Here is a 13,817-nt window from a genome sequence, read left to right on the forward strand (position 1 = left end):
CCCTCGAACACTAACATGTTTCGAAATGGGCAAAATTTGTCTTGGGCGCCTGCCTCACCCCCCAAGTTGACAGCCACGCGATCTCACAGCAGCGTTGACTCCGCCACCGCTCCCCTTGCCTCCCCGGTTCCGTATCAGCTGCTCCTCCCTCCCCAGAATCATCTGCCCCTTATCTCATCCTGTCAACTGGCTCTAGACTCTGCCCCCTGCATCGGTCCCGGGCATCTCTGTGAACGAGTCCGGGGGAGCAGGCCGAATCCTGAGTAGAACGGTCCTGAGGGCAGTGAGGCGGTGGCCAGAACAGCAGAGCTAGAGAGCAGGAGGATGTCACCAGGCAGAGGGTGACGGGCCAGAGGCAAGGAGCAGTCACAGGCCACCTCAACGTCCAGCTGCGTGGGCAAGTGCCTGCTCTGGCCCTTGTGGGGTTGGCCCCTCAGCGTGTTGTCCAAAGCGAAGAGCAGGGCCTTCTGAAAACACAAATCCGTTTCTCGTGAGAATTGGCTATGTGGAGTGTGTTGCCCAGATGCTGGGCAGGGTTCCATCCATTTGTTTGGCGAGGCGGTGCCCTTCTCTGGCCTTGAATCTGCATATTGGCAATGGGAGGGCGGGGAGGGGGAGGCTCCAGGTGTCACGGGTCGCCCCCGTGGCCTGCCCCACTGCTGACCATCTTCTTTCTTGGCCCCACAGTCCGATGGCTCCATCCTGGCAATCGCCCTGCTGATCCTGTTCCTGCTGCTGGCCCTGGCTCTCCTCTGGTGGTTCTGGCCGCTCTGCTGCACCGTGGTAAGTGCCCCAGGTTCCTCCTCCTCACCTCTGGCCTCCAGCAGAAGGGGACACAAGCTTAACAGGACTGTGAGGAGGAGAGGTTGACAAAAAAAAAACTCTTAAAAGATGAAGGACAAATTTTGCGTTGTTTATACAATTTATACAAAGTTGGCACAAACTGACACTGCTCCATGGAACCACGAGTCGTTAGGAATCAGTATGGGTTAGGGAGTGAGGTGGCCCGTGGACACGGCCTTCAGGTAGGGCAGTCGAGGTGGCCGCTCTGGTTCCAGGGCTTAGGAAGGACCCACAGGATACTGTAAGCGATGAGTGATATTTGACATGTATCACGTACACACACACACACGTGTGTGTACACACACGTGTACACACACGCGCACACACACACACACACACGCATACACACGTGTTGAGTTGCACCAGCTGATACTCTTCAAGGCCCCTTGGCCTTAGTAGCTAGTCTGCCTGCCTGAGAGACTGCCTTTGGCCTCTTTCTTTCTAACAATCATGAGTGGAGTCTGCCTTAATTTCTTTATTTTTTAGCTAACATTTCTAGGACGCATCCACCGTGTGCCCAGCACTAGTCTAAGCACTTCTGCTACAAAATGAGTAAAAATCTGTCTCCTCCCCATCATCGTCATCAGGAGCCACCCCGTGGCTCTGGCCAATGTCTCCCCAGATAGCTTCAGGCCTGGAATAACCCACCGTCACCTGCTGCACCCAAATGAAATGTGCCTGTTTATCAATTTTTGTTCCCTGGCCCCTAGGCTAGGAAAAGTCCAAACAAAATAATATCCAAATTGAAAAAAAAAATCGCTTTCACATGCCTACTTCCAGCCCACGCCTTGCCTTTCTGCAAATCAGAGCATGCGTGGTAAAGCCCAGGTGAGTTTGAGGTGAGCCCTGTCCTGCTGCCTAGCATCTTGCATTCTCTGTATCTCCATGGAGGGGCCCGCAGGGGAGACAGTGAGCCTCTCCAGGCAAGAACTTGTCTTCATTCCCTCTCCGAGCAATCCGTGCACAGTGCAAGGGAACTCACGTCAGTGTGTGCAACCGAGCTCAGCAAGAGCCGAGCACTCACAGAGCGCTGGACTCGAGAGGGTGGGGAGAGGGCTTCGAATGACATTTTAAAGCGGTGGTAAAGGAAGGGGAGGAGAAGCTTGACCAGGATGTGGATCCATGTGGCAGGGACTTCTGGAAAGAAAAGAGGCTCTTGCACCAGCAGAGGCCCTGGGTGTTGAGGGAAAGATTGCTTCAGTGGATCCGAACACGTGTGTGCAGGAGGGACCCAGGACAGGCGCAAACCTCGGGTCAGCCAGTGCAAGCCAGACTGGATGGATTCATCCAGACTCCGCACGCCTTCTTCCCACAGCAGCCCCGGAAGCTAAGTGGTGTTTTCAGTACTTAAGCCCTCACAACCGCTTTATTTTGAGGGTAAAAAAAAAAAAACCCATGAGTCAGCCAAGGTGCTTTCTATGGTGATTTAAAAACAAGCACATTTTCAAGTCTGAAATTCTGAGGAAAAAAAACCAAACCAATGAGCCTTTGCAGTGGGCTCTTAAAGAAAGGGGTGGCCAGGGGTGGCGGTAATGGTGGCGGCTGGCCGGCCTTGAACAGCAGGTCTCCTATTGTAGTAGGCCTCACCCCACTCACCCGGTCCCCTTCATTCTCAAAAACAGGTACTTCTGGGTGGGGACGGCTAGGAACAATAGTACAGATGGAGCTAGCGCTCCATCGCTTACTAGCTGTGTGATCTTGGGCAAGTTACCTAACCTCTCTGTACCTCAGTTTCCTCAATTGTGTAAGAAAGAGAATAAGAGCACTGACCTCATGGGTAGATGGCGAAGCCTAAAAGAGTTCATGTGCATACTGCTTAGAGCAGTACCCTGCACACAGTAAATGCTGGGCAGTGTTATCAATACTAAAAACTAGTTACTATAATAGGAATATATTCCCGAATTCCATAGCATTCCATTTATACTGGTGGGAAATGTCTCTTCTTTCTAGTTTTATTGCAGTATCATTGACACACAACATTGCATAAGTTGAAGGTATACAACATAATTTGATAGATGTATCTACTGCAGAATGTTTACCATAATAAGTTTGATTAACATCCGTCATCTCACATAGTTACAAATTTTTTTCCTTGTGTTGAGAACTTTTAAGATTTACTCTCCTAGCAGTTCTTAGCAACTATCCGATATACCATACAGTCTTCTTTACTTTGGTCACCCTACTGTGCATTAACATCCCCCTTCACCCAATTCCCCCACCTCCCACCCCTCCAGCCCCACCTCTGGCAACCGCAGATATGATCTGTTTCTAGTTTTGTTTTGTTTTGTTTAAATTCCACATGTAAGTGACATCACACAGCGCTTGTCTTTCTCCGTTTGACTTATTTCACTTAGCATAACGCCCTCGAGGTGTGTCCAGGTGGTTGCAAACGGCAGGAGCTCCTTCTTTGTCCGGCTGAACACTATTCCGTTGTGTATGTGTACTGCGGTTTCTTTATCCGTTCACCCGCGACGGACACTTGGGTTGTTTCCACGTCTTGGCTAGTGTAAGTAATGCTGCAGTGAACACAGAGGTGATACTACTTCAGAATCATGATTTATTTCCTTGGAGATCTACCCAGAAGTGGGACTGCTGGATCGTATGGTAGTTCTATTTTTAATTTTTCACGGAACCTCCACGCTTCAATTTACATTCCCACCAACAGTGCACAAGGGTTCCCTTTTCTCCACATCCTCGCCAGTGTTTGTTATCTTTTGTCTTTTGATGATCGCCGACCCTTCTAACTGGTGCGAGGTGATATTTCATTGTGGTTTTAATTTCCAGGGAAATATCTCTGAATTAATGTCTTTCATTACTGGAAGCAGTGTCACCCCAGGCCAGATTGTTTTGCAATATTCAAAATATTTTTCAATGAATTTATCTGCTTAAGCCCATGTTGCTTTGGAAGGTGGCCAAAATATGTTAATGTGATCTGATTTTGTAAGTCCCAAAGGATTTCTTTACAAGGCAAGATCTTGGAGATTAATTTTCCTGTTTATGATGTCTATAAAAACTGCCCTCACCCCTATTTCTGAAAGCTGGCCAGAGCTGTGATGCTTGGTATGCCCCCAAAAAACTACTTGTTGACCACTGGCTTTCTTGAAGAGTGATGATGTCTGAGGAGACAGGATAAAGTCATGTGTTTTCTAAAGGGAGTACACAGGAAGCAGGGCAAACATCAGCTCCCTGCCCCCATACCCATCCCGGGATCCTGGTTCCGAGGATGCAAGACGTTTCTTTCCTTTGAGGGACAGCACCTCTACCCACAGTTGTGGGACTGGCAGAGGGCATCCTTGTGAATGATGGTCCTGAATCCTTCCTCTGTCACTCCCCCTGCCCTGCCGCAAGTGCAGGAAATGCCCCATGACCTGGTACGAAAGCTGCATCGTGATGAGGGCAAACAGCCAGGGAATAGAAGAGTCTCGTGACATGTGGAGTATGAGAGCTTGTCTGTGCTGCAAAGTTTTCTCCAGGAATGATGTACAAAATATTTAACAACCTTATAAGGCTCCCCACCCCAACTGAGCCAAACATTAACCCTTTCGTGGCTGGCTAAGGGGCAGGGGTAGGGGGCAGTCCACAAAATCCTGGAATAGAAGGGCGGGTACTCAGGTTGCTATGTACTGATCATAAAGAGCATTTTAAAATGTGATGACAAGTATGAGCAGACCAGGCATAGTGGGCACTATCAGGCCTGCCCTCCGCCTCAGCATCCTTGCTTCCTGCTGGCCCTGTCTGGAAGAAGAAATGTGAAGGGTGACCAGCGCTCCCCGTTGCATTTTGCCTTTCCTACAGGACCCCACTCCCATCTGGGCTTTTATCTTCCAGCTAGATGGAACCTGGGGTGACTTATTGCCCCCATAGCAGAGTAGCATCTATCAGTCATGACTGATGGAGAGAGAGAAGTAATTGGCCAGATCCTGGATCAAAACCTTTTAGTGTTTCCCAACCTGGCCCTCGGGATCCCCAGGTACACCTTTGGCTTCTGAGATTCCTACATGTATTCCCTGGCACAAAAACACCCACACTGAGGGAGACTGAGCACGCCAGACTTCTTTGCATTTTCAAAAAGGAAATCCAAGGGCCAGTATTTTACCAGAAAGAAATAAAGCCCTGCCTCAGTCCCACAAGGGGCATCACGGTACCAAGTCAGGTGCTGGCCACTCCATCTACTCATAAGTTTGGGCCAGTATTATTGAAATCTCTCAACTGAACTCAAAAAAGAAGATTAGGAAATGAAAATAAGAAGAGGCTCATTAAAAAAAGAGCTGAAATATATTAGAAGAGTAAATGTTTTGAATGGCTTGAATGTGTAGAGAAAAAAGTCAACAGTGAATCAGTGATATGAGAGCACGGAACTATTCTAGAAATTCAGGGAGTCCTGCATTTCAGACATTACATGGATGTTACATGTAATGTTTGATATGTATCACATTGCATAACAAGGGGCGCCTGGGTGGCACAGCGATTAAGCGTCTGCCTTCGGCTTAGGGCGTGATCCCGGTGTTACGGGATCGAGCCCCACATCAGGCTCCTCCGCTAAGAGCCTGCTTCTTCCTCTCCCACTCCCCCTGCTTGTGTTCCCTCTCTCGCTGGCTGTCTCTGTCAAATAAATAAATAAAATCTTTTTTTAAAAATTGCATAACAAAAGACATTTATATCCGTTTCTTAAATAAAATCATAGAAATGTGCCCGTGTTATTGGGAGGTTAATGGCATGTCAGGAACCCCAGGTGAAAAGATCTTGCCATATTTTGCCAGATGAAAAAACTCTGGAGGTTGGTTGTATAACCATGTGAATAAATTTAACACTACTGAACTATACACTTAAAAATGGTTAAGATGGTAAGTTTTAGCTTATATGTTTTTATCACTATTAGAAAGAAAACAAAAGAGATCCTGCTATAAAGTTACAATTAAACCGTGCTATTTAGGTGAGATCAAATCATTATATTTCTGTTCAAATAAGGGCAAATATTGTTATTCAGTTTGTAGGGAAAGGGTAGTGTGCATGCATCCAGAGTTTCTCCCTACAGAAGCAAAATTCTGCTCTCTTTTGTTTTTAATGCCTCTGTAGGTATCTTATGAGCAGTTTTAAAGCATGTATAAAAGCCCATGTTTAATTCACTTTATTGAGTTTCAAGAAGAGTTCAACAAATTAAGTCCCTTCGACATCTCCAGTGACAAATTGGAAGGGACCAAAATTAATCAAGAACCTGATATGCCTTCTTGAAATAAAAATAAAGTCTTCAAAAATAAAGTCTTTCCACACCTTTAAGCATAACATTTAGTCGGTAGGGCCAGACAGCCAAGCTTAACACCAGCAAAGGGATTTACTGATCGTTTGTTTAATAGAAACCCGACTGGTACGAGCAGCTGCTTAGCCATGCATCTCGGGCCTAGACTCCTCATGCTTTCTGGATCTCTTTTGAGCCTCCACCCATTCCCATCTGGACACTCCTCACTCTGCAGCTTACGAGATTATTCCTGACCGGCATACAGAGCTCTGCCAGGGCCTGCCCTCACCTCTGGAGCTCCGCACCACACAGCCCACACACCCGGTCTGTTCTCGTCTCTACCTGGCTTCGTGCCTTCCCTTGTCCCTGCCAGGCTGGCCTTGCCACTTGCCTTATAACCCAGGCACCACGAGCCCCATGCCTGCTGGGTGGAATGAGCAGACCTGAGCTGTCATTCAAGACAACTGGGTTCCAATAGATATCCCCCTCTTCACTCACAGGATCGGGCAAATCCCCTCACCTTGATTTCCTCATCTGTAAAATTTAAACGTTGGAACCATATTGCCTCTAAAGTTGCTTCTTTACATTCTTACCTCCTATAAGTGAATCTACTCCTCCCTTTCAAGATTCCCTGGCCCGTGGTTCTCAAACCTGGTTACACATCCGAACGACCTGAGGATTCTATTATGTAAGTAATCAGGGACAGCATTTCCAAACTATGTCCACAGGACAGTGGTACCTACAAGATGTGAGTAGGCATACTTCGGGCCAGGGGTATTTAGACCATGAGTTTGAAAGACACCATTAAACTAAATTGAATAACTGTCTTCACTGTAGGACACCTCCGAGCGTTTAATAAGATAATTTGTGTTGCGAATGTCCAAACCTATTTTGACCCTGGAGCCCTTCCTTAGCCTGTCCCTATCCCCCCGCCCTTCCAAATACCTATTAATGTACTGACACCTGGAAAGACATGAGTATTCTACCAAATAGTGTCTGGGAAACATAGTCCCAGAGAATGCTCAAGCAGCGGAAAGAGCAGATTCCTGAGCTCTGAGGTGTGGCCTCTTTCCTGGCCCGCTAGAACAAGATTGACATGCTGTGAACATCATCAAGCCTTCCTCGTTCCCTGGGTGCCCTGCTCAGATCCCATAGGCACAACTTGTGGCTGGAGTCGTCTTGCCCATAACCTAGGCAGACCAGACACTCCTCCCCCAAGCCTCAGGAGATCTGAATTCATGGATTGCTTTTAACTGTTTCACTTAAGAGAGTTTTGCAGTGACAGTGACATATCATCGAATGGAGAATATGCAGAGCTATTCTTTGAAGTTACCATGTGAGCCCCGGAGGCCCGATCAACTGATGTGAAAATGCCTGTCCCTCACTACTCTCATTTTAGTTACTGAGGCATTGGGAGAGGAGACTTAGAGGGCCAAAAACATTTGAAATTTGAGTCCCAGATGCAAAAAAGAAAAAAGTTGACCTCATTTCTATGACAATTTCTTGTACTACATTCTAGATCTGCACCCTTGGCACTACAGCCTCTGCTTGACTACAGTGTCCAATTACTGGATCCGGGCGGTACTTGGCCGGCACGAACCCACTCCGATCAGCTGTGAGGTTTCCGTGACATTTGTGTTGTTCGTAGAGTAGAAAGATCCACTTATCTGCTGTTAGCTAGCGTTTCATACTTCCTGGATGTCTTCCACATCAGGTTGCCCATTTTCCCTTGGCTTTTGTAATTTTAATGAGAAGAATAGTTATGATAAAGTTAGTCTAGAATTTAAAGCACAAGAGCAAGCCTCCCCTTCTACCTGTGATATTAATGCCCTTGTTAGATGGCTTTCGGAGCTCGACTGGCCTTTCTTCTCTGCACAGCTCTGTTCTGAGGGCTTCTCCTCGCACAGAACCTATGAGGCCAGGAGGCAGCTGAAGAGTCGGTGCTAAGAGATTAACCCAGAAGTCTCGGGATAAGCAGTGTTTTAAATCTAAGGCCCCAAAAAACTTTAGCCATCTAAATACAATATTTATTTGAACCAACCCCTCTGAGCATGCAAGAAACAATCATTTGTGAAAAAGAAATTACTCTTGACAGTGATACAGTGAGGACTACATAGCAAAACAAAGGGGGAAAAAAAACTCCTAGAAAAAAATGTAATAAAAGTTGTTTCAAATACATAGCCAGGCTCATAAGAGAATAGAAGACGTTTCCAGGGCCAAAATAAAGAAGGATCTGGAAATCAGACGGTTGGCTGACCCTAAAGCAGTGGCTGTCTGAGGGGCAGGAGATTTTTTGATCTCAATAACCTAGACATTTGTTTTAATAGCCTTATATAGGGATGCCTGGTGGCTCAATTGGTTAAGTGTCTGCTTTCGGCTCAGGTCACGATCCCAGGGTCTGGGATTGAGTCCTGCATCAGGCTCCTTGAAGCCTGCTTCTCCCTCTCCCTCTCCCTCTGCTCCCTCTGCCTGATGCTCCCCCTGCTTGTGCTCTCTCTCTGTCTCTCTGAGAAATAAATAAAATCTTTTTTAAGAAATAGCCTTACATAGGCCCTTCAAAGTGTGGGAGTTGAAATGGAGTCTTCTGCCTGAAGCTGGGAACTTGTGCAAAAGGATGGGCCGTGGGTCTGGGGTATGTGTGTGTGTGTGTGTGTGTGTGTGTGTGTGTGTGTGTGTGTGTCCCCTTAAAGATGCAGAACGATAACCTCTCAGTTTTAGAATGCAAATGTATCTTACTTGTGGTTCTGTAAAGTGCACACTAGGAAAAGTGGTCAGTGTGGAAGTACTTAGGAACCTGCAGAAGGAAACTCAAATCCTCTCTGGCAGGTGGAGCCCTCAGCCCTGTCCTCACAGGATTCCCTCAGGTAAATGCAATGTCCCCATGAGCTCACAATCCAAAATTACCCAAAACCCAAGGAATATTATTACTCAAGATTCCTTGAGGTTTTCCAATACATATGGAAAGCACAGAGACCAAACATTAGATAAGGAAGTCAGGCCCAGTCAGGAGTTCCTGTGTTCTCTCCACAGTTAGCAATGGCTGTTACGTACATGGAAGGTTCTCCAAATACCATCATTTCTCCTATAATATGTGTTCCTACTGCATTATGGAATTTTGGCCCCACAAAAATAACAGGACTCATGGGGGACACGAGTTGAGAGCAGCACATTGAAAACTGTGCAGTCGAATAAAACATACCACTAAAAAAATTAATAATAAACTCAATAAAAATTCCACCATTTTAAGCATCTTAAGCCCCTAATTTAAATTATGCTACAGTAAATACACCACTGTGCCTTGATTTGTAAAAATAGACACACGAAGTTTCCTGGTGCCTGTGAGTGTGATGTAGCACCGTGGCTTGGAGTTACGGAGACAGGACGGAAGGAAGGACATTCCTGGGACAAAGTGTCACGACACCAGAGGTGGATGGCTGTGACTCATTGTCTTGTTATTCCTTCTGCACCAGCTTAAAATAGGAATCCAGCTTCTGCTGTTTTGCCAGGTTCTTCTTTTCATAACAAAAAAGACTGTTGGTGTGGCTCTAAGTAAGACCGAACGCCGTGGAAGTGCTACTCTGCTGCTCGTGGCCTTAGAGCCTTTTCTTCAATCCATGGCGCACGCCTCTAACCCTCTTGAAAGCAAATGGTGGCTCCCATTCAGTTCCATGCTCCTTTCTTTTCGTTCTTCAGTGTGGCCTCTGATGAAGCTCAGTGTGGGCACCTTCACTCGCATTGGTCTCACGATGCCCCGTCTTCTCTCATCTCCTCACAAGCTTCTCCTCCACACGTGTAAGCCTCTCCTCCTTCACCCAGTCCCTGGGCTCTTATGACCAGGACACGCACTCGTGTTGAGGAGGCCATAGTAAATGCTCTCATGAGGAAAAGCACAGAGGCTCAGGAGCACGGTGTACACTGGCATTGAACCAGGGTGGATGCAAGTGAGAAAACGGATGTGGTGTGTGGGGCTTTGTTTTTCCCTCCCAGGTCACTGATGGCAGCCGGGCAACATCTCACGTTCACCCGATGCTACTCAGCGGCACCAAACATAATCCCCTCACACTTCAAAAAGGTTAATGTAATGTTATATGTTATATGATTTTTACCACACAAAAAGTTATTATATTTATATTTTATATATTTATTTATATTTATTTATATTTTATATATGTATATATATCACCTTCTCCTTTATCTCATGAAAAATCAAATTTTGAGGTAACATGATCTCACAGTTTACTGATTTTATGCCCAGTTTACCTACCACATATGAACAAATTCACGTATTACACGCCTGTATTGCAACAAAAGGGACTGTGCAGGTCAACTTCAAATTTTCAGGAAGCCTTTTTTTTTTTTTTTACAGATTTTATTTATTTATTTGACAGAGAGAGAGACAGCCAGCGAGAGAGGGAACACAAGCAGGGGGAGTGGGAGAGGAAGAAGCAGGCTTCCAGCAGAGGAGCCTGATGCAGGGCTCAATCCCAGAATGCTGGGATCACGCCCTGAGCCGAAGGCAGACGCTTAACCGCTGTGCCACCCAGGCGCCCCTAGGGAAGTCTTATCAGAAATTCAGTTTGGGACACAATGCTTGGAAAGTGGATTCTTGAACTACACGCAAGTGAATTGACTTGGAGGCTGGGGTTAGGGAATAGAATGGGGTATAGATGTGTCCAGTAAAGTACTGTAATTAATATAAATTCAGCCTATGACCCTAAAGAGAGCCTCATGATTCATCTAAGTGTCACAACCGACACTCAGCGGTTGGCACTAGTAGCGTATTAACTACTAAAGAAGCATCTATGTGGACGATCGAGAGACAGGAGATCAGCCCTGAGTCTGGTATCACCGGGATGCTTATTGGAGGGGCAGGGAAGTTTAGAATAGTGAGGGATGCTTCCTTTACATTTTCCTCCATAGGAAAGCACGCCCGTCCTTCCCAGAAATAGTGACTGAGTAACAAGCACTGGGCCACATGTCAGGAGACAAAAGCTGGCCAAGTACGCCCATGTCTTCTGGAGACTGAGGTTCAGTGCGGAAGAAAGATGCAAACACAGTTCATTGCGTTAACTGCCAAGGGTGCCGACCGTGAAGGCTAAGATCTGTGTCCCTAGCTCCCAGGGACCTGTGTGGCTGGGACTGCTTCAGGGCTGGGCCCAAGAGTCCAGGCATGGCCAGCTCTGCACACAGTGAGCACGAATGCTCACTAGAGAAAGCCAGAGAGTGCCTGCGAGCAGAGCTGCGAGTTTCCTCCAGAAACAGTTCTGTGTCTTCCCCAACACACTGCCATGGGGGCTATGGAGACCCCATAGTTCCTGACAATCACGCAGGGGACACCATAATTTTTAGACTGAGACCTTTTTGAAGCCAGTGTTTCCAATCAGCCATAAGCAACTCTCAACCGGAATGTCTGGCCTGAAGCAGCAACATGCCCCCACATATCTAGTTGAGGATAACATTGTTAGAAATAAGCTAACTCAGAATTCTCAAAGCATGGTCCATGGACCAGGAGCGGAAGCATCATGAGAATTCATTAGAAATGCAAAGACCCAGGGGCGCCTGGGTGGCTCAGTCGGTTAAGCGTCTGCCTTTGGCTCAGGTCATGATCTTGGGGTCCTGGGATCGAGCCCCACATCGGGCTCCCTGCTCAGCAGGAAGCCTGCTTCTCCCTCTCCCTGTGCTTGCTGCTCCCCCTGCTGTGCTCTCTCTGACTCTCTTTCAAATAAATAAATAAATAAAATCTTTAAAAATAAAAAATAAATAAATGGAGCATCTAGTGAGCCAGTGTGGCTACCATCTGGGAAAAGGAAGAGGCGCCTGTGTTAAAAACTGGGTAGATTGCATTCTGCATTCCATTGCACGGGGCGGCAGCAGTAAAGTTAGCAAGGGCAAACAGAGTGGCAAAGATCAGAACATACAAATTAGGAGCAAAACTTGAATACTTCTGGACGAAAAAAAAAACAAGCAAAATAAACTCACCAGGTGCTTTATTTCACCTTAACATTTTATAAAATTAATTTTTAAAGAGAGCATTAGAGAGACCTAAACAGGTGAACTTGATTCATAAATTCAGAGCAAATTTCCCAGGTATCAAAGAGGACCTGGGTATATCTGATCTTCCGACTGTGTTCATGCCACGCCAGCTCTTTCTCCACATCGTCATTACCATGTCCAATAGCCAGACTCAGGGGTGTATGCAAGACTGTAATTTGTTTTGACTCAATGAGAAGTTGCCAGTAAGACTTCAGTTTAATAAGATTCTACCTGATCTTTTCTTTCCTTTATCCAGACAACAGTCTTTGTCAAATCTGGCCCTATCTCATGTCTCTCTAAACAAACATGGCTAAAACAGATGAGAGGGGCGTAGGGGCATTTCTCCCAATTCACAGCAGAGACAGTTTCAAGAAATTCCCAGATAGCAAAGAGACACAAATAGAATTCAGAAGTCCACATTCTATCTCATTTTTCTTATCCCCTCTACCACACCAGTCCAACCATCAATGCGGAAGGATCTCTAGGGCAGTTCTCCCAAGGAAGTAAATGGTCACCTTCTGCCCATTCAAAATATCCAAGCTAAAGATGCTAGTAAGTGGAAAAGTGGTGCTGGCCTCTGGAGGAGAAGTACGAAAAATGTCCCCAGATTTACCCCCCATCCTGCCATTCAGTTCCACCATGTTATCCTATAAATATGTTCATTGAGCGGTGTTCTCCTTTTAAACATTTTATTATTAAGGAGCTCTTTGATCTTACCATCTTCTATTTTTCCCTCCTATTGGGGAAAGATCTGACGAGCCCACTCACAACAAAGAGGAATCTCCCAGAACCTTCTAAGAAGGGAAGTAAGCCAAATCAAGCCTATGCTTGGCAGTGCTCAACGCTGATTCCAGCGCATTCTAGTTAGAAATAAACACTTGCTAGTCATACTAGTTGGAAGCAAAGAACTGTTGAATTCATCTGTTAATTATAATTAAAAGTGCTACAAAAGACGCTGAGTTCTATGAGATCCCATAAAGGGGAACTTGCCTGGACTGTGAGGTCAAGGGGCGACATCTTTGAGGGAAGGTGTGTTTACTGGTGATCTCTCTGGGTTGATGAGTCAATGAGTTGGTGTTAACCTGGTTATGTGCAGGCACAGGGAAAAAGCAGGGTGGGATAGAAACCATTTAGTCTACAAGTGAGAAGCAGCAGGGTGCATGGAAGGAGCAGGAAGGTGACCAGCAGGCTGAAGTGCAGAAAGTGAAGGGGAGAGTGAAGAAGGGTGGGGTGGGAAGGTGGGGGCCACATCACGCAGGCCGGGTGGAGGTGGGGCAGTTGGCGTTTTATCCTGTGGGTCCCGGGCCCGTCTGTGTAGCAAGGCTCCAGTGGTACCGCAGGCTCGGGAGCAACACGGGGTGTTGCCCAACTGCTCTCCTAGGCATGGGCTCTGGCCCTCTGAGGGTTGGGGTGGAGATGGCTGACGTGTCCCCATGCTCAGAGCATTCCTTTGGGTGGCCCGTGTGCTGGTCTTGGCACAGGCATTTGGCTCACTCACAGACAGCCAGTCTAGCTTCATGACTTGGAATAATCATGTAATGACTTCAGCGTCGCCTGTCTGGGTCATTCTTTGAAACGCTCTCCTGCTGTCCCAAGGGAGGACTGGTAGTGGTGGAGCTTGAAGCAATAGGAAGGCTTCCTCCTCATTCCTGCTCAGTACCACCAGGCACCCAACTAGTAAGGCCAGATTACGGGTGCCTCATCC

At 46.7% G+C, this 13,817-nt stretch overlaps 1 protein-coding gene across 1 annotated transcript in view; it reads left to right on the forward strand.

The window, feature by feature from the left end:
• Window positions 1–13,817, forward strand: part of ANTXR1 (ANTXR cell adhesion molecule 1) — a 213,269-nt gene that overhangs the window by 128,806 nt on the left and 70,646 nt on the right. The window contains exon 13 of the mRNA XM_045788146.2: window positions 688–783. Within this exon, the coding sequence (XP_045644102.1) occupies window positions 688–783 (96 nt within the window). The remainder of the gene's footprint in view (window positions 1–687; window positions 784–13,817) is intronic.

The sequence above is a fragment of the Ursus americanus genome, chromosome 7 (genome assembly GCF_024610735.1).
Source record: "Ursus americanus isolate L20-20 chromosome 7, mUrsAme1.1.p, whole genome shotgun sequence".
NCBI classification, from domain to species: domain Eukaryota; kingdom Metazoa; phylum Chordata; class Mammalia; order Carnivora; family Ursidae; genus Ursus; species Ursus americanus.